Source organism: Macaca mulatta, chromosome 15 (assembly GCF_049350105.2).
Source record: "Macaca mulatta isolate MMU2019108-1 chromosome 15, T2T-MMU8v2.0, whole genome shotgun sequence".
Taxonomy (NCBI): domain Eukaryota; kingdom Metazoa; phylum Chordata; class Mammalia; order Primates; family Cercopithecidae; genus Macaca; species Macaca mulatta.
The window spans coordinates 112,624,136-112,644,142 of NC_133420.1; the positions used below are offsets into that span (position 1 = coordinate 112,624,136).

The 20,007-nt window shown below is 43.2% G+C and overlaps 1 protein-coding gene across 12 annotated transcripts in view; it reads right to left on the minus strand.

The window, feature by feature from the left end:
- Positions 1-20,007, minus strand: part of TLE1 (TLE family member 1, transcriptional corepressor) — a 107,449-nt gene that overhangs the window by 67,333 nt on the left and 20,109 nt on the right. For 7 of the 12 annotated variants that reach the window (XM_077965225.1, XM_077965224.1, XM_077965223.1 and 4 more), the window contains 2 exon segments: positions 4,629-4,691; positions 2,557-2,631 (listed from right to left, as the gene is read on the minus strand). The exons of 1 other annotated variant lie outside the window; for it this stretch is intronic. In XM_077965225.1, coding sequence (XP_077821351.1) covers positions 2,557-2,631; positions 4,629-4,691 — 138 coding nt within the window. 12 annotated transcript variants of the gene reach the window in all.

Sequence of the window (20,007 nt, forward strand, 5' to 3'; positions counted from 1 at the left end):
CCTAAGTCGGCCCCTGAACAATACTGACAGCTGCTATCAAACCAGGCTGCATTTACTCTGTGCAGCTGCTGCTTGTAGGAACAGACAGTCTCCCGGTACCTCCTCCCCTCTGGGGAGACAGGTTGACACACTGCATGTTCAATGAAGGGGTGCAAAGGTCCACTGAATTGTCAACCCAATTTTATGCTACTTCGATTTTCCAGGACGCACACAATTCCTTTCAAGCAAAAATCAAGCATATACCACAGCATGAAACTTAAGGTGTGGGATAATTATTGATCACTACAAACTTGAAAAGAGCCTTCTGACATAAATTCATATACTAATCCAAAAATTACAATGATAAAAACCGCACATGCCAGTATGCCCAAGACACGCAATGGGCGTAAGTCTCGTTTGCATTGCGCCTGATTCACCACTTTGGTTTATTGTTGCCAAGGCACCCAGAGCTAACCTGCCTTTATAATAACCTCCACAACATTTTTCCTGGACTAAAGCCATTTGTAAAATTAGAAATTCATTTGCCCTTCGAAAAAGATCTGCTATTTTTATTCTCCGGTTCAGCTCAAACTGGGTATTACCTATGAACATCTGGTTAATACGATTTCCTCCTTCCTAAAGTGTAGGTGCGAAGGAGATTCACGAGAGCTGGGCGGTGCCTTTGAGAATGTAAACATCAGAGTTTTACCATCAAGAAATTATATGTCGAAATTTAGAGTCTATCAGAAAACAAACATGTTCCACAAAGTTTAACTGGGTACTTGAGAACTGCTTTGCATATGTTTTCCTTTAATCAAAACAGGCTTTTCCATCCTCATTCATTTGGGTGAAAAAATTCTGTGCTTGAGCTACAAGTACAATTCACTATTAGTCTTTGCTAATCAAACACAGTACATGCGAAAGTACCAGTGAATATTTGATTTGATCTCTGAAATAAAGCAATTCATTACACAAGAAAAGGGTACAGAAGGCAGCAGACAAATGCAGATGTAATTGTGTTTTTTGTTGAATGTGATTAGAGAGCCCACTAAGTAACAGTCAAAAATGTGATACTGAAGGAGGGGGAAGGCAGTGCCTGGATCTGGGGGGAAAAGGAGGGAGAATTGTTTATGCAGAGCTAAGCTGTCAAGTGTAATAAAGCAGCTTGAATAAAATTTAAGCTGAAAATCCACTGAAGCTCCCCATTTCAGGGAGGAAAAAGCTATTAAAAGGAAATGAAGGTCACCCTCCTAGTTTATTTCACCTAATTGACTGCCAATAGCTTACCACAGACAACCCAACTGCAGATCTGCAATTGAGAAACTGATGAAAGGAGAGTTTTCAAGCTGAGGCTCGTTCTTTAATCCTCCTTGGCTCTTATGTTTTTTCTCCATCTCCAGTTGGGATGTAATTTTAAGCTCTGATGGATTAACTGGTTCCATTGTCTGTGGCCGTCATTGGACTATGGCACTCTTAATCCGTACAGCAGCATGTCTAATTATCATTACAAAGTGTCTGAGGGAACTATAAAGACCAGCAGGGCATCATCTCACAAGCAATTAACATAAATTGATAAATGAGTGATTTGAATCTGCTCAAGGCACTCACATATGAATAAAATCAGAAAGGATGGTCCCTTGTTTCAGCTCCTTCTTTGGCTTAGTCTGGAAGGGGAAGAACACGTGAGAACCGTCCCAGGTCCTGCAGTGGGGGGCGGGGGATGAACTCATGCAGGGGATGGAATGCACAGTTCACCAGATTCATTAATGCAGAGCAAATGACTTGTGATTGACAACCAGTGGCCAGCACGGAGCACTAACTGAACTCAACAGAGGAGAGCAGAACCCGGGTGAAAGGCCAGGGAGCACTAGGGCAGACAATTAACACTTCTTCCACAGCAAGAAAGCGCTCTTTTCATTGGTTTGTCACTTAAAAATTCATGAAAGAGGCGCAAGAAAGAACAAGAGCCAACAGTTATGTAGGTTCGAATACCCCAGAAAGCAAAAGGCAAAAAGCAAGGATAACTAAATGAAACGATAATTCAGAGACCCATTTTGACCTCACTGTGATCTCACATTGTAAGAGAGAAATGAGGAAAGTATTTAAAATGCTAACCTAAAGCTTTTACTAGACTAATGAAGCAAGGGTGGTTTAGGTGTCACAGGATGAACTACATTTATTTTACCACTTAAAAGTAGATTTAAGGACGGGCAAGGGGGTGCCTGCCCTCGGACCCAGCTACTCAGGAGGCTAAGGCAGGAGGATCACTTGAGTTCCAGGCCAGACTAGACAAAATATCAAGACCCCAGTCTGTTTAAAACGAATGTTTTTAATTAATAGATTTATTTTTTGTCCCCTCCTAAAATGTTTCTCCTGTCATCTTCCTTATGCTAAGCCCTCTTCCTCCATATACCTTAGCACACCCCAAGTCTCTTCCTCCCACCCTTATCAAATAGGTCAACGTTAAGCTACACAAATATACACACACACACACACATATATATAAAGCCATCAAATTAATAAGAAATGAAAGCTGGTTATACACACTGTAGGAGGTAGACCTGGTAGGCCACGTACCCCGATGATGGCATTCAACTCTGCCATGGTCACCTGTTTGGCACGTTCGACAGCCTGGGCCACCTGTTGTTGATGCTTTGAAAACAAGGAGAAGAAAGGGCATTAGCAACAGCCAAGAACTTCATTGTATATTCTAACAACAAAAAGTCAAATGCTGTGCGCAATGCAGGCTGAAGTAGAGGGGTTTAAACGCGGAATTTCTCAACCACACATTATTTTCAGAGAACACAGGGAAAAACTGAGAATGGCAGTGCCCTTTATTTCTAAACAACACCAGTCACTACTTCTGGCTGCAAATTTTGGCTTGGAATGGTAGAAAACAAAAAAGGACATAAAGAATGATAACATAGGACCTTAAAAAATAAATAGAACAGAATTTGGAAGATCGTCCTTCTTCACAGAAGAGGTTCACCATGATAAGTTTGGCCATAAGTTTACAGCAATTTTAAAATACTCATTTTACAGCCAGGCGCAGTGGCTCATGCCTGTAATCCCAGCACTTTGGGAGGCCAAGACGGGGTGAGCCCAGGAGTTCAAGACCAGCGTGGGCAACATGGTGAAACCTCTATTTTTAAAATAAACAAATAAAATACCCATTTTAATACCTAAAACTTTAACATTAATCTGTTGATCACTTATCTGATCAATCAACCTTGACCCCCCCCCGTCATTTTCAGAAACTCCTGGAATTCCTCTCACTCTTTTACAGCCTTTTGATTCTTCACCCTCCACAAGGCAAAGGAAGGACTCCAGCCTCAGTTCAGAGATGGAAACTCACCCCACACCTCCCAACTCCCAACTCCACCCACAAATAAAAACAAAGCCATACATTTACTTTGGGAGGCATGAGAATGTAACATAGAGCCCTGGATCACTAAAGTCTAACAACTACTAATATATTCAAACGGCAGACAAATATACTGTCATATCAGACAGACAAAGGTTATACTGGAAAAGGCTGTTACAACAATAACGAGATGGTGACCATCCAGCATGGAGCAACAGATGCCAACCAGGATACCCAGTATTCCAACTCCCGGGCCAATAAGCTTTCCACCCTGTGTGAAGACGCATTCATCCCATGCACACTTAGAACACATTACAGCATTTAGTAGCTTATATCCAAAAGGAAGGTAAACTTTTCAAGGCAAAGCTAAAATACAATAGTCCTGAGTCAATTTCATAGATTACTCATATGAAGAGATTTCCCCCCTCAAAGAATGTTAAGATTAAACTTCTATGACTTTGTAACTAAACAAAATAGCTTACACATGCATATGACTCAGTAAGTTAATGTATTTTGGACTATTATCATCCGCCCCTTCAAGGACAGTATTAAGACAACTGCCTTGATACGTAAGTACAAAAGAACTACCTGCTTCCCTAGTAAAGTCTACCTTGATGGAACCATTTTTAAAAGTCAGTATGAGAACAGCTTTCTATTTAAAAGATAAAAAGGACACCTGAATTTTCAGTAGCTCTCAAGCTTATGCTACTTAAAGAAAGCAAAACTGGCCGGGCGCGGTGGCTCACGCCTGTAATCCCAGCACTTTGGGAGGCCGAGGCGGGCGGATCACGAGGTCAGGAAATCGAGACCATCCTGGCTAACACGGGGAAACCCCGTCTCTACTAAAAATACAAAAAACTAGCCGGGTGAGGTGGTGGGCGCCTGTAGTCCCAGCTACTCAGGAGGCTGAGGCAGGAGAATGGCATGAACCCGGGGGGCGGAGCTTGCAGTGAGCTGAGATCTGGCCACTGCACTCCAGCCTGGGCGACAGGGCGAGACTCCGTCTCAGAAAAAAAAAGAAAGAAAGCAAAACTATACATTGGATAGTCATTTTGCAGTTTTCCAGAGGGAAAAAAAAATTAATTTGGAGGTTGAGCTATTGTCACCATTTCCACAGTGTGCCCTCAGATGTGCTGGATAGACTAGCAGGGGGTTTACACACTTCAGCTGTAACAGATGTTCTTCACACTTGTTCCTTGTGATAAAATTAACATCTTAAAACTAGCTAATTTGCAAACAGAGAAGCAACATAATTGCACTTTAACAGCTGAACGGTTTTACTTACTTCCTGAGACAGAAATGGGATGACTTGTGCACAAATCGTATTCAATCTCTTGGCGATTTCAGTCTATAAAGACAAAGCCATACAAATGTTTAGAATACTTCACAATCAGTTTAGAAAGGTAAAACTTCATACCTCTAACACTTTAGTCCTCCTCTCCCTCCCTTGCTCTGGAAAGGTGCATAAAAAGGTTTCCCCAGGTTATGTTACTAATACTTATCTTGAGATAAACAGTAGATATTAATCCCACTTGCAAAGTAAGCCACAACCGCACACTTTATTGGTCGCATAATAAGAGATAATGAGTAGTTTAATTTAATTGGAAAATCTAGGCGGTTAAAGGCTACATGATCATTTAATATGGTGACTATATATATATATAATTTTTTTTTTTTGAGACGGAGTCTCACTCTGTCGCCCAGGCTGGAGTGCAGTAGTGTGATCTCGGCTCAATGCAAGCTCTGCCTCCTGGGTTACGCCATTCTCCTGCCTCAGCCTCCCAAGTAGCTGGGACTACAGGCGTCCACCACCACACCCGGCTAATTTTTTTTTTTTTTTTTTGTATTTTTAGTAGAGACCGGGTTTCCCCATGTTAACCAGGATGGTCTTGATCTCCTGACCTCATGATCTGCCTGCCTCGGCCTCCCAACGTGCTGGGATTACAGGCGTGAGCCACTGAGCCTGGCCAAGTGTACTTTTTCAGTGACGGCACACCATGACACATTTATGTCATTATTGCAAGTTCATTCAAGCTGGTGTCAGAAGCCACGGCAGCCACAGCACTGTCAAAGCAGTCCAGCTTTCAAAGACAAGGCCTAAGGTGACAGAGCAGAAGAAAGATCTGCTGACCTCTTTCCCACTTGTCCCAGCTCATGTACAATTGAAACAGGATTTTATTGTTCACAGGCTTCCCTCAAACTTTCAACAAACCAAGAAAACATGACCAAAAACATTCCATTCTAGAGGGTGATGGTCAAGTCATGATATCCTGGGTGTTCTGAAAGTTTCGCCACAGTTCAGTGTCAAACTCAAAAGACTTCACCGACAGGGCCCAGGGGTCAGCTAAACAAAAAGGTGTCCTCAGTGTCTACAGCACAGGCTGGTTTAAAGAAGGCAGGAAAGGCCAGGTGCGGTGGCTCACGCCTGTAATCACAGCACTTTCAGAGGCCAAGGCAGGTGGATCACAAGGTCAGGAGTTCAACACCAGCCTGGCCAAGACGGTGAAACCCCATCTCTACTAAAAATACAAAAATTAGCCGGGCACGATGGCGGGCACCTGTAATCCCAGCTACTCGGGAGGCTGAGGTAGAGAACTGCTTGAACCCAGGAGGTGCAGGCTGCAGTAAGCTGAGATCACGCCACTGCACTCCAGCTTATGCGAGAGGGAGACTCCATCTCAAAAAATATAAAAGTAAAGAAGGCTGGAAAAGCCTTTGCTCCGCTCCACATCCACAGCAGTCCCTCTGCTACAAGGGACAAAAACTGGCAAGAGAGGGAACAGAGGGTACTCTACTTCTAGCCCGGGGAGGATCCACCTGCAGCACCTCCAACACCCTACAGCAATGCAAAAAGCAGTTCTGCTCTCCTCTCTTTGGGAAGAACCAGTTCTGCTTTTTTAAAAAAGAAAAAAAAAAAAAAAGTCATTTGTAAAGAGGCCCATCCTTGACCTTACTTATTTCATCATTTTGTCAATGTTTACTAAATGCCACCTATATTACTGAATTAAGCAATGAAAAGGATCACAAGAAAAAAATTTAAAAGCACACAGTCCATGACCTTGAGAAATAGAGAACGGAAAAAGACAAAGTAGAAACCCCAGGAACAAAGTTGAGCCTGCAGTGAGCTGAGATCGTGCCACTGTACTCCAGCCCAGGCGACACAGCAAGACCCTGTCTCAAAAAAAAAGGAAACAAAATCCCAGGAACTTTACAATCAAGCGTATAAAAAACAGCAGCCTTGTATCTTCTAAGATGATCTGAATTAACTAAACAAAGTCTTTGGTTTTATAAGATTGGATTTAGGCTGACCCAACCCAATTCTACCTGACCACCAATGAGACAAGGTTACAGACAGACCATGCCTTGGACAAAATGTACTAGGAGGGGAAATGACTGGTAAAGAGAGGAAGCCCATGCATGACCTTGCTTTAGAGAGCGAGGCAGATATATGCAAAAAGGGTGCAGCTGTACCAGGTACAAAAACAGAACTGGGTCAGCCCCACCCAGTTCATTTGATCACAGCCACCCACTCAAGCTACCTCAAGGTCATGGCTCTCCTCGAAAGCATGGGCAAGGCTTTCCTCTCCTTTGCAACAGGGTTCTGCACTCATGTAAAGGAGTAGAGATGCCTTTAGTGGGTATCCTACATAGGTCCTTGCTCCCAACTCCCTACCTACCACATATTCCTGCAACATTCTGTACATTCCCCTTCTTGGAAATTCACACTTAAAGGTTTCCAATTTTAAAAATGATATATGCTCACTTTGAACTCATACACATGCACACAGATGTATATACAGAAATATAAAAGAAAGTCAAAATAACCCTGCGTTCATCATCCAAGGATAAGCATGGGTAACATATTGATGATTTTAGGGTACCATTATTCCAGGTTCTCACTTATGTGCACAGAAACCCACAGTGAGAGACACATTTTAATACCAAGGGGTTTCCGTTATATACCCTGCCTGTCTATAATTTGTTACTCAAACATGTGTCATGGACATCATCCCAGTCAATTTAGATTAACAAGTACCTTGAAATATTCCACCATATAAGCATAAAGATGTTTAAGTACTATTGACACCAGGGAATATTTGTTTCATTTAATTTTGCACAATTAACGACTCTGTGTCAAATAACCCTCCACACAGATCTCTAAAAGGAATCCCTAGATGTGAAACTGCTGGGTCAAAGTGTATGCATATTTTAAGTTGCAATGCATGCTGCCAAACTGCCCAGCAGAAAAGCTGTACCAGGCCGGGCGCGGTGGCTCATGCCTGTAATCCCAGCACTTTGGGAGGCTGAGACGGGTGGATCACAAGGTCAGGAGATCAAGATCATCCTGGCTAACACGGTGAAACCCTGTCTCTACTAAAAATACAAAAAAATTAGCCGGGCTTGGTGGTGGGCGCCTGTAGTCCCAGCTACTCGGGAGGCTGAGGCAGGAGAATGGTGTGAACCTAGGAGGCGGAGCTTGCAGTGAGCCGAGATTGTGCCACTGCACTCCAGTCTGGGAGTCACAGTGAGACTCTGTCTCAAAAAAAAAAAAAAAAAAAAAAAAGCTGTACCAATTATTGCAAGTTCAGGAGGGTGCCTGCTCTCCCACCCAGTGTCAATATTGGGTTTTGTTGACCTTTCTTTAATCTTCATCCATCTAATGGATTAAAAAATGACCTCATTTTTATTTGCATTACTTGAATTCTTCCTCTAGTTAAACATCTTTTCATGTATTTATTGGTCCACTCTATGTTTCCCTTCTCCATTCTTCCATTGTTGTTTAATCATTTTTGTCTTTTGGTGGTGTTTCCTTGCATGAGACAAATATTAACCCTTTATCAGAGTTTGCTCAGCTTGCCACTTGTCTTTCAACCTTGCTTGATACGAATGTTTTGCTGTATAGAACTTTAAGTCTTTATGTTGTCAAACGAAAGCATTTTCTTCCTATGCTCCTGGCCTTTAGGTGAAGATTAGAACACACCAATATCATAAAAGCCATTCTTACTTTTCTTCTAGTGTGCTATGGCTACATTTTTATACTTAACTATTTGATTTAGCTGGAATTTATTTTGGTTTAAGAAAAGATGCCCTCATCTTTATGATAATAACTATGTGTTACTACCTAGAATGGCGTCAAAGTAGACTTGAACATGGTCAGAGGACAGTTAAGATCGAGTCTGAATGAAATGAACTTGTAAACCTTTAATAATATTAAAGTTATCAAAAATAAAATAAAGAAAAGAAATACATACGAAAGCAAAGGCAATGATACAGTGGTCTCTCGCTATCAGTGGGGGATTGGTTCAGAATCCTCCATGGAAACCAAAATTCAAGGATGCTTAAGTCCTTTCTATAAAATGGTATAGTATTTGCATATAAGCTATGCACATCTACCCATACACTTTATATCATCTCCAGATTACTTACCTAATACAGTGTAAATCCTAGGTAAATGGTTGTTGTATTATTTAGGAAATGACAAGAAAAAAGTCTGTACATGTTCACTACAGACGTTTTTTGGTTTTTTTTTTTTTTTTTTTTTGAGACAGAGTCTCGCTCTGTCGCCTAGGCTGGAGTGCAGTGGCACAATCTTGGCTCATTGCAACCTCCACCTCCCGGGTTCTAAGGAACTCTCCTGCCTCAGCCTCCCAAGTAGCTGGAATTACAGGCACCTGCAACCACACCCGGCTAATTTTTTGTATTTTTAGTAAAGACGGGGTTTCACCATGTTGAGCAGGCTGATTTTAAACTCCTGATCTCAAGTGATTCACCTGCCTCGGCCTCCCAAAGTGCTAGGATTTATAATCCTAGCATGAGCCACTGTGCCCGGCCGACGCAATGTTTTAAAAAAATATATATTTTCAAACCATAGTTAGTTGAATTCACAGACACGGAACCCACAGATACAAAGGGCCGACTGTACTATGTAAGTTGGGTTAGACTGGATAAGCCTGAAACAGGAGGAAGAAAAGTTAGAAATCAAAGCCCAACCTGATGAAAAACATCAAAAGCCATACCATATGTTCTGGAAATTCTACATAAATAGTCTGGAGAAGAAGCAAATAGGAGCAATAAAGGAGAGTGTTACCCGAGACTTCCCCTCCGTCTGCCAGGTCTCTAAACCCTGATCTTAAAACTATCCTGAGGAGCCAGCTTGACTTTTGAGTCAGAAAATCTAAATCCAAGTCTTGGACTGTTCTACTAACAAGCTGGTTTACCCCAGAAAATGCGCTGACGTCCTCTGAAATACCCTGGCTCCTCCACCTGCACAACCTACCTCCTGGCAGGTGAGGGTACAGAGCTTACCTGACAATGCTCTGTGAGTCCTAAAACATCTCTAGCTCCCAAGAGGCTTCATGAACATCTTCCCTTCAAATAATCTGGATTGCAGTAGCATAAAAACTGGCAATAATTCTTGGTATTATCTCTTGCTTCAACAAAAGAGTATTCTGGTAAGATTCTTAATTTAGCACAAATTAACAAGTCTCGTAGTGACTTTATTTTAATGTATTTACTTACTTATTTTAGATGGAGTCTTGCTCTGTCACCAGGCTGGAGTGCAGTGGAGCCATCTCGGCTCACTGAAACCTCCGACTCCCTGGTTCAAGCAATTCTTCTGCCTCAGTCTCCCAAGTAGCTGGGATGACAGGCACGTGCCACCACGCCCGGCTAATTTTTCTGTTTTTAGTAGAGATGGCGTTTCACCATGTTGGTCAGGATGGTCTCGATCTCCTGACCTTGTGATCCGCCCGCCTCAGCCTCCCAAAGTGGTGAGATTACAGGCGTGAGCCACCGCACCCGGCCTCTCGTGACTCCTACCCATGCTATTACTGATCGGAGTGTGCCGGCAGATTAACCTGGGTATTTGACCATGCTGCCTTCCACCTCTTGCAAAGGCTAGACAGCTGCAGTGAAAAACTGAGGGCTAACTGTATTTCCCACCTAGAAATCATTTTCCTACCCAATGATGAAGACTTATTTGGTACCTGCTAAGTCATAATGCTTATAAACTTTCCCTGTGCCTAGATTTTTGATACTGTATAAGGTAACAACAATAAATCTGCATTCAAGAGCTATCCACAAACCAAATCTGCATGAAACCCTCCACCCAGAAATGTACGCAGCAGGATGAAGGCTCCAGCAACAAGCCTTTCTGCATGGATGGCCACCGCCTACTGAGGCAGCAGGAAGCAGGAGTCCAAATTACCTGTCTACAACAGTCTTTCATTCTCCTTACCCATGCCAGCTCTCCTCGCTGATTTGCATATGGTAATACATTTAGCCCTCAGCATCTAAAAATTGGTTTTTAGATGATGGCAATCTACTTGGCAAACTACTACGTAAGGTGTTCTATGTTAAGTCACTTAAACCACTGGGTCCCTCCCAGGTCTCTTACTTAACAGGATTACCACCACTCTGCTTCAGAGTTTCATCAAAATTGAGTGAGCTGATGAGCTGGTATGCAAGCTAAGGTATACTATTCCACAGTGCTATACAAACATGAGAGCTCTTCCCAATCCTTCAAGGCCCGCCTCAAATTCACTGAGAAGCTGCCTTTCCCCCATAACACCAATAAACACACTCTTCTCTAGGTCCTTCAAGATCCTCCACAGCACTTACTGTCATTTGGTAAACTAAACCTGTGTGCTTAAAAATCACCATGTCATACAAAGAAAGCTTCCATACAGTTTCTTAACGGCTTTCTACATAAAAGCCTTCTCAACACAACAAGATGGGAAGCATTAGGAGAACACGACTCCTACTAAATACTGTGACACATTTCTTCGCTGTACCTCCCCTACTAAAACTGATGTAAGGGTACATATTTAATATACTTTCAGAGTCATGCCTCAATGAACTAAAACTTAAATCTCCATGCACCCCTAAATTCAATGGCCAAGGTGCACCCACATAAACAATTACTAAACAGTACTAGAGAAAGGCTATTCACAAAAAAATAAAAACAAAATCATATGTTGGTAAGTATACAATTCATGTACATGTATGGTTTTATTTTTTTATTTCATTTTATGAGATGGAGTCTCTCTCTGTCGCCCAGGCTGGAGTGCAGTGGCGCCATCTCTGCTCACCGCAAGCTCCGCCTCCCGGGTTCACGCCATTCTCCTGCCTCAGCCTCCGGAGTAGCTGGGACCACATGCGTCCGCCACCAAGCCCAGCTAATTTTTTTGTATTTTTAATAGAGACAGGGTTTCACCGTGTTAGCCAGGATGGTCTTAATCTCCTGACCTCGTGATCCGCCCGTCTCGGCCTCCCAAAGCGCTGGGATTACAGGCTTGAGTCACCGCGCCCGGCCTTTTTTTTTTTTTTTTGAGACAGAGTTTCGCCCGTGTTGCCCAGGCTGGAGTGCAACGGCGCGATCTTGGCTCTCCGCACCCTCCGCCTCCCGGGTTCAAGGGATTTTCCTGCCTCAACCTCACGAGTAGCTGGGATTACAGGCGTGTGCCACCATGCCCGGTTAATTTTGTATTTTTAGTAGAGACGGGGTTTCTGCATGTTGGTCAGGCTGGTCTCAAACTCCCGACCTCAGGTGATCCGCCCGCCTCGGCCTCCCAAAGTGCTGGGATTACAGGCGTGAGCCACCATGCCCAGCTACATGTATGTTTTAACTGAGCTGAAATATGGCCAAGGACCTCAGAGACCAGCAATCAATCAAACTCTAGTGTATTCTGCAAGACTTTTAAATTCAATACATGGCCGGGCATGGTGGCTCACGCCTGTAATCCCAGTACTTTGGGAGGCCAAGGCAGGTGGATCAGGAGGTCAGGTCAAGACCATCCTGGCTAACACGGTGAAACCCCACCTCTACTAAAAATACAAAAAAAAAAAAAAAAAAAAAAAAAAAAAAAAAGGTTATCCTGGCGTGGTGGCACGCGCCTGTAGTCCCAACTAGGTTATCCTGGCGTGGTGGCACGCGCCTGTAGCCCCAACTACTCGGAAGGCTGAGACAGGAGAATTGCTTGGTCTCAAAAATAAATAAATAAATAAATAAATAAATAAATAAATTCAAGATATGGTCTTCTAAATAGCTTAAGAGTTTAGGATTCTATAATTCCTAAAAGTCTCACCACCTTTTCCTACTTCTCACACTTTGTCTAATTGCAATGTGGAAGAGCCTACTCGTCAGCACCCGCACACTTCCCCACTACACGTACAGTAGTGCAGCATAATGAGTGCTGTTTGAAGCTCAAAACAGGGCGAGGACTGCTTAAGAGTAATTGCCCATGGGCCTCAAAGCAATCCAATGGCACCTTGCCCAAAGTCAGCTTAGGGAGGGGAAACTCCACTAGCATTAAATTGCAAATTGATGGATCATAAAAAATGGTGCTTATGCTGAGGGCTGGCAAACTGATCTTCTGGTTTCTTTGAACCAAGCGGGAAGCCAAGATAAAAACACAGTGGAGTGTTGGTAAGAAGTGTCTGGCAACAGATACATGGGCAAGAACATGAAAACAAAGCACACAAAGGAAATAAACAGATAACCTCTAAATCCCTTCTGACTAGAAGTTTCTGAGTCTGTGAAATGACAACCTTAAATCCAAAAAAAAAAAAAAAAAAAATGTACACAGAAACCTCACCGGCAACCAAACAAAAATGTAAATTTTGTTGTAAGTCAGGTAGGTCATTCAGAAACGGTTAAGGCAGTTTTTAAAAAATTAACAAAATTCAGTGATGATGCATCCTCAGGGAAACTGGAACAATCCTACGTTACTGATGACATTAAATTGGTAGCGCTGTCTTGGAAAGCAACTGGGCATTGTGTTTCAAGAGCATGAAATTATTCAAACCCTTTGGTAAGGCTTCCCACAGCTAAGAATTTATCCTAAGGAAATAGTTCAAATGAAAAGCATTCCATGCATGAAGCTGTTCACTGCAGCACTAGTTTCAAAGGGAAAAGAGAAAAAGCCAGGTAAAGATGTAACAGCAATTCAACACATCACAACCATCTGCCCAGTTTTTGAGAAAGTTAACATTTGCCCTCCTAATAAATCAGTTGTCTAATACTAAGAGAACAGTTAAATACACTACACACAACTCACAGGCATGGCGAGTAGCCATTAAAGTCATATTTGTGATAATGATGCTAAAATGACCAAGACATTCACTAGATGACGCAGGAGGGGAAGAAACAAAGACACGGTGTTAGTATTAGTATGCCTGTTTGTTTTGTTTTTTTTTTTTTTTTATAAGGGCCAGGCGCTGTGGCTCACACCTGTAATCCCAACACTTTGGGGGGCCAAGGTGGGCAGATCACCTGAGGTCAGGAGTTTCAGACCATCCTGACCAACACAGTGAAACCCTGTCTCTACTAAAAATACAAAAAAATTAGCCGGGCGTGGTGGTGCATGCCTGTAATCCCAGCTACCCGAGGAGCTGAGGTGGGAGAATAGCTTGAACCCAGGAGCTGGAGGTCGCAATGAGCCGAGATAGCAACATTACACTCCAGCTTGGGCAACAAAAGTGAAACTCCGTAACAAAAAAAAAAAAAAAAAAAATTAGGAATGTGGCCAAACACCTTAAGTTGATATCCAAAATTAAAAGAGTAATTATGCTGAGGTGGTAGGGTTTTTAGTGACCTTTTTTTCCTCCCTCTAGTGACTTTGGAATCATTGCCCTTGACTTACTGTTTAAATGTTTGTTGTTGTTGTTGCTTTGAGTCAGGGTCTAATCTTGTTGCCCAGGCTGGAGTGCAGTGGCATGATCTCAGCTCACTGCAACCTCCGCCTCATGGGTTTAAGCAATTCTCTTGCCTCAGCTTCCCGAGTAGCTGGGACTACAGGCGTGCACCACCACATGCAGCTAATTTTTGCATTTTTAGTAGATGGGGGTTCACCATATTGGCCAGGCTGGTCTGGAACTCCTGACCTCAAATTATCCACACACCTCAGTCCCCCAAAGTGCTGGGATTACAGGCACAACAAGCCATTGCACCCGGCCAACTTACTGTTTACATTTATTACATCAGGAAGAGAGATAAGTACCGCCAGGCCCAACACGTTTGCGATCAACAGTGGCCCTGAGACACAACAATGCTGGCAAACCTGGAACCATTTGGGTACCCAGCCCTCTTAGAATCCTCAAATCACACGTGGAGAAACAGAGGTCTAAAGGAAATGATTTGTCCAAGATCATAAAACAAGATTAGAAGCCACATATTCCCTGCCTAGTTCTTTTTTTTTTTTTTGAGACGGAGTCTCACCTCTGTCGCCAGGCACAGAAGTTAGGAAGTGGGAGATACTCACAACAAGAGCGAGCTGATGAACTCGGCCCTGTCTGCAAAGCAATGCAGCTGCTGAAAGGCCATACAGTCCAAACAGGGCTGCAGCAGCACAAGGCCAAGTCGGCATGATCCCTCAGCCAACAAAGGGACTACAGAAAGTGCCTCTCATCTGTCAATGACAGGGTCACCGTGCCCTTGCTACCCTAGCAGAGATCTCTGCATAGAATAGACAGTTTATAAGGGACCTCAATTATGAATTGCAAACCTTAAGTAAACGAGTTGTAGCCAAACTCCACTTTAATATTCTCCTCCACAGGCAGAAAGAATGATCCATCAACCCTAACATCAGACCATCTGGCCCACCGGTAGAACAAAATCCACAAACACATCTCTAGTTCCCGAAGATGACATCTTATTTTTATACCTAAAGAAAATTAGGAGCCAGGCATGGTGGCTCATGCCTATAATCCCACCATTTTGGGCGGGATGGATCACTTGAGGCCAGGAGTTTAAGACCAACTTGGGCAACACAGCAAGACAGTACCTCCACAAAAGAAAAAAAAAAATTTAATTAGGGATGCATGCATAACAACTGTGTGCCGAAAATGATACACACAAAACAGAGCAAATAATCTTCCAATACTCCCTTTCCCTTCATAGGAGAGGAAGAGTTCCTCTGCCAAGAGGCCTCCTTCAGGATATCTGCTACTCAAGAGTCAAGATTTCTCCCATCACAGTGCCTTGCTCACCAATAGCTCATGAAAAGGTAAATTCATCTTTAAATCTAATGTGTCTGAGTAGCTTTTGTTTAAAATGTAATTACGCCGATAAAATGACTAATCACATTTTCAGGAAATCCAAATTTTAAAAATGTGGGGAGGTCGGGCACAGTGGCTCACGCCTACAATCCCAGCACTTTTGGGGGGCCAAGGCAGGAGGATCCCTTGAGCCCAGGAGTTTGAGACCAGCCTGGGCAACATAGGGAAACTCAGTCTCTCTTTTAATTTAAAAAACAAAACAAACAAACAAAAAAAACCTTATAAAGGTTAGTGAGGCCATCAGTGGTTCCCAAACTCCAGCGTACACTAGGATGGCCTTGTGCTTGTGTCATACACACATGACTAGGCCCACCTGCACAGCTCCTGTTGTAGTCTAGGCCTGAGAATATTCATTTCTAACAAGTTCCCAGGTAATCCTGAGGCTCTTGGACTGGAGACCACACTTTGAGAAGCACTGCCATCTATTTCAACAGCATCTACTGCTTGGCACCTGCCAGGTGCTCTGATGCCCACTCTCTAATCTTCATGTGGTCACCAGGTGCCCCAGGAGAATAGGCTAAAAGGTTACAATAACTTGCCTAATGTCAGAACGAGACAGTGGAGAGGAGAGGTCAGGCCTGCCTCTCTCCAGAGCCTTGCAGCAATATGAGGGCTGCCCTCTCACACATTTTTACAAAACACTGAGGCAAGAACAGAAACCGGGGGTGTAGGAACACATTTGCCTTCTGTGGAAAACCTCGCACAATATTCATTTAAGTTATTCCACCCATGGCAATGTAATCTCGCCCCTTCTTCAAGCCTGTGATTAAAACAAAACAAAGAGTACCAGACGACAGAAACCCTTTAGTGGCTCAACTAATCAGAACACAAGTCACCAATTACTGGCAGATAATAACTTTTATGTTCCATCTCCCCCTCACTTGGCAGCTCCTGCAACATTCTAAATCTGAGCTCTCTCCAACTGGGCCCAGATACTATCCTTTCACTCCCCATCTTTCACACTCGCAGCTTCTCTGAAAACAAGGAGGGGTTAAAAGAAAGGAAGGAAGGGGGGAAAAAAAAAAAAAAAAAAACACCATGCTGAAGGCTGCTCGGGCAGAGATAGCAACACTAATTGCTCCCATTCTCTAGCTCCTGGTGAGGCAGATTGCAGGGGCCTGCATCTCCGGAGAAAGCTCTCCTATCTTCGCAGCAGCTCTCAGCAGAGCAACTCAAGTGCCCTTAATTGTTTATGTTCTTAATGCAGAGCCTCTTGAATGCATTCATTTTTAATAGCAGGCTTGAGTGTGGGGCCCATCAAAGAATGACAAAGCAACTCTATTCATTGGTTCTCCTTCCTGCAATGATGGTCTTTTGATTTATTTGCAAATGACAAGCTTGCCAGGCCCCACTTGAGGGCTGCCCTCTTTTTTTTTTTTTTTTTTTTTAAGAATTCAGTTGCATTTTCCAAGATGAAGTTGAGTCTGCAATGCTGTTTGTGTAAATTTTTCCCCCTTCAGTTCCTTCTAATTAATGACTTAAATGTTTTGACCCAACTGTTGCCAAGCAGAGCATTTGGGCTTTAATTTGTCATTTTGGTAAAGATGCATCTTTGACAAAAGCATCACAGCTGTTTTAGTTCCTAAATAGCACATTTCCATTATTCAGAAACCCTTGTTATGGAGTTCAGAAAGGGCCTGTTCACAGGAAATTGTATTGACTTGTCCCAGGACGGAAAAAGGGCAGCTTTTGGTGGCCTTAAAGGAAAATGCACTCTGTGGTGGAGAAAGAAATCTTTCTCCAAACTCTGCAGAGTGAGTCACAGATCATCACCGTGAAGTCATCACCTACCCTCCTGGGGAAGAAAAACAAGCCTCTCCCTGGGCCACACCCCAGCAAGCCTATACCTTTAACTCTCTTCACAGATCTCAGTCATTAGAGAGCTCATAAGAAATGAGATAATACAACAGCAGGATTAGTGGGAGGAAAAGCAGACTATATCATCATCATCATCATTGGATGAAGGTTAAAATGACAATTGTGAAACGAAAATATGCCTGTATAGCCAGGCACGGTGGGTCACGCATGTAATCCCAGCACTCTGGGAGGCCAAGGCAGGTGGATCATGAGGTCAGGAGTTTGAGACCAGCCTGACTAACATGGTGAAACCCCGTCTCTACTAAAAATACAAAAATTAGCCAGGCGTGGTGGTGCACGCCTGTAATTCCAGCTACTCAGGAGGCTGAGGCAGGAGAATCGCTTGAACCTGGGAGGCGGAGGTTGCAATGAGCCGAGATCACGCCACTGCACTCCAGCCTGGGCGACACAGCGAGACTGGTCTCAAAAAAAAATAAATAAATAAATAATAAAATAAAATATGCCTGTGTAAATAAAGACAAAAGCCTGAAGCACTGCTCACATCTGTCAGCACTTTTGAGAGCAAGGTAGGAGGCTTGCTGGAGACCAGGAGTTCAAGACCAGCCTGGGCAACATAGTAACACCTCATTTCTACATAAAAATTTAAAAAATTAGCTGGGTGTGGTGGTGTGGCCTATAGTCCTAGCTACTGGGGATGCTTAGGCAAAGGATCACTTGTTCGGAGTAATCCTTAGTTCAGAGTTTGGAGTTATGATTAAGCCACTGCACTCCAGCCTGGGCAACAGAGTGAGATAAAAATATGCAAAAATCAGGTAGGCACAGTGGCTCATACCTGTAATTCCTGCACTTTGGGAGGCCGAGACAGGCAGATCACTTGAGGTCAGAAGGAGACCAGCCTGGCCAACATGGCTAAAAATACAAAAATTAGCTGGGTGTAGTGGTGCACACCAGAAATCCCAGCTACTCAGAAGGCTGAGGTACAAGAATGGCTTGAACCCCGAAGGCAGAAGTTGCAGTGAGCCGAGAGATCACTCCAGCCTGGGTGACAGAGAAAGACTGTCTCAAAAAAAAAAAAAAAAAAAGCAAAAATCAAGTTACCTCTGAATGTTTCCCTAACACACTGAAATCTTCAGCCAACCTGGATGGTAGAAAAGGAACTTTCTGCACAAGGTTTCCATGGGCCATGGCTGCAGGTGAATGACACACATACATGAGTAACGGCTGCCCCTCTACTTCCTGAGCAACTTCTTAGGGAAAGCAGCTCTCTGCAAGGAGGTCTAGGCCCCCAATCCACATAATAGCTCCAAGTTTGATAGATGTATCAAAGCTATTCCTGGCCCCTCAAACTCAGTGCTGAAACTTCAGCTGGAAAGTCTCAGCCCCTAAGCTGTATTCCTGCTCCCCCAAGCTGAGCTGCTGGGGAGAGATGGTCCTTTGGGAAGGAAGATAAGGTTGCTGCCTTCCCGGATGGAACCTGGAATTATGTTTTTAATCAATATCACATGCCAAAAAACCTGCAGTGCTCCACAACTTACTCTCAAAGTAGTGAGGATACTCAGACCAGGCATGGTGGCTTCACACCTGTAACCCCAGCATTTTGGGAGGCCGAGGTGGGTGGATTGCCTGAGGCCAGGAATTTGAGAACAGCCTGGCCAACATGGTGAAACCCTGTCTCTACTAAAATTACAAAAATTAGCCGGGCGTGGTGGCACATGCCTATAATCCCAGCTACATCAGGAGGCTGAGGCACAAGAATTGCTTGAACCCAGGAGGCGGAGGTCGCAATGAGCCAAGATTGTGCCACTGCACTCCAGCAGCCTGGGCGACAGAACCAAGATTGCATCTTGGAAAAAAAAAAAAGAAGGATGTGTAAAGGAAGCTGGAAGTTGTGGTGGGCAAGGGTAGGATTTAAAATTTGGAGCCACTGAGGCAGAAAAATAACTTGTGAACAGTAAACAGTTAAGTTTTATTTTCTCAAAAGCATTATAGTCACGATTAAAATGAAATCTGAGATGCTGGCTAAATTTTTCAAAGCATAACCTTTGGAAAAGATTATTTTAAGTATTTAGAAGAGAGTAAGCAAAAGGATCCTAGATGACAGGTGCCATGGTATATGGATTCACAGAATATTGACTCAGCCATGCATGTGGAGGCAAACAGGAATAACATTTTAAATACAAATTACTTCTTTATCAAAAAAAAAAAAAACCCAATCACTGCATCATTATACAATCCACAGAGGAATCTAAGAGAAAAATAATCACCATTCCTCCAAGATAACAATCAACCTACTTTCAGGATGGGAAAAAAAAGTGTCGTATGAGACAATCTATTCAGGGTTACAGGGACTGACCAAGAATATACATAATTAAAAGTATGCCAAAGAAAAAGCCCTTCATCCCCTTATGCTCAGTCATGTCAGTTTATAATTTTAAAATTATAAAGCCTTACAGTATTGTCTAAGACATACTAGGGAAGCATTAAATAAGAAGGAGAGAGGAACTGAAGATAATGGAAGCAAGAACAATTTATAAACCAGGGGCCACCAGAAGTTACCACTCCTGTAATTCACAAGTTATTTTACAAGTGGACAAATCAATTTATGTGCTCCTGTGTGTTTTTAGAAAACATCCTAGATATTCTTCCATTAATTATGTGGGTTCCAGGACATGTCAATTCTCGTTTCCCAGAGCACCAGAAACCAAATTTAACCCACGTATTCTGTTACACTGGTCTGCACTTGTGTGGTTCCCACAGGGCTGGGCTGGCTCAATAATGCTGCGCTCCTT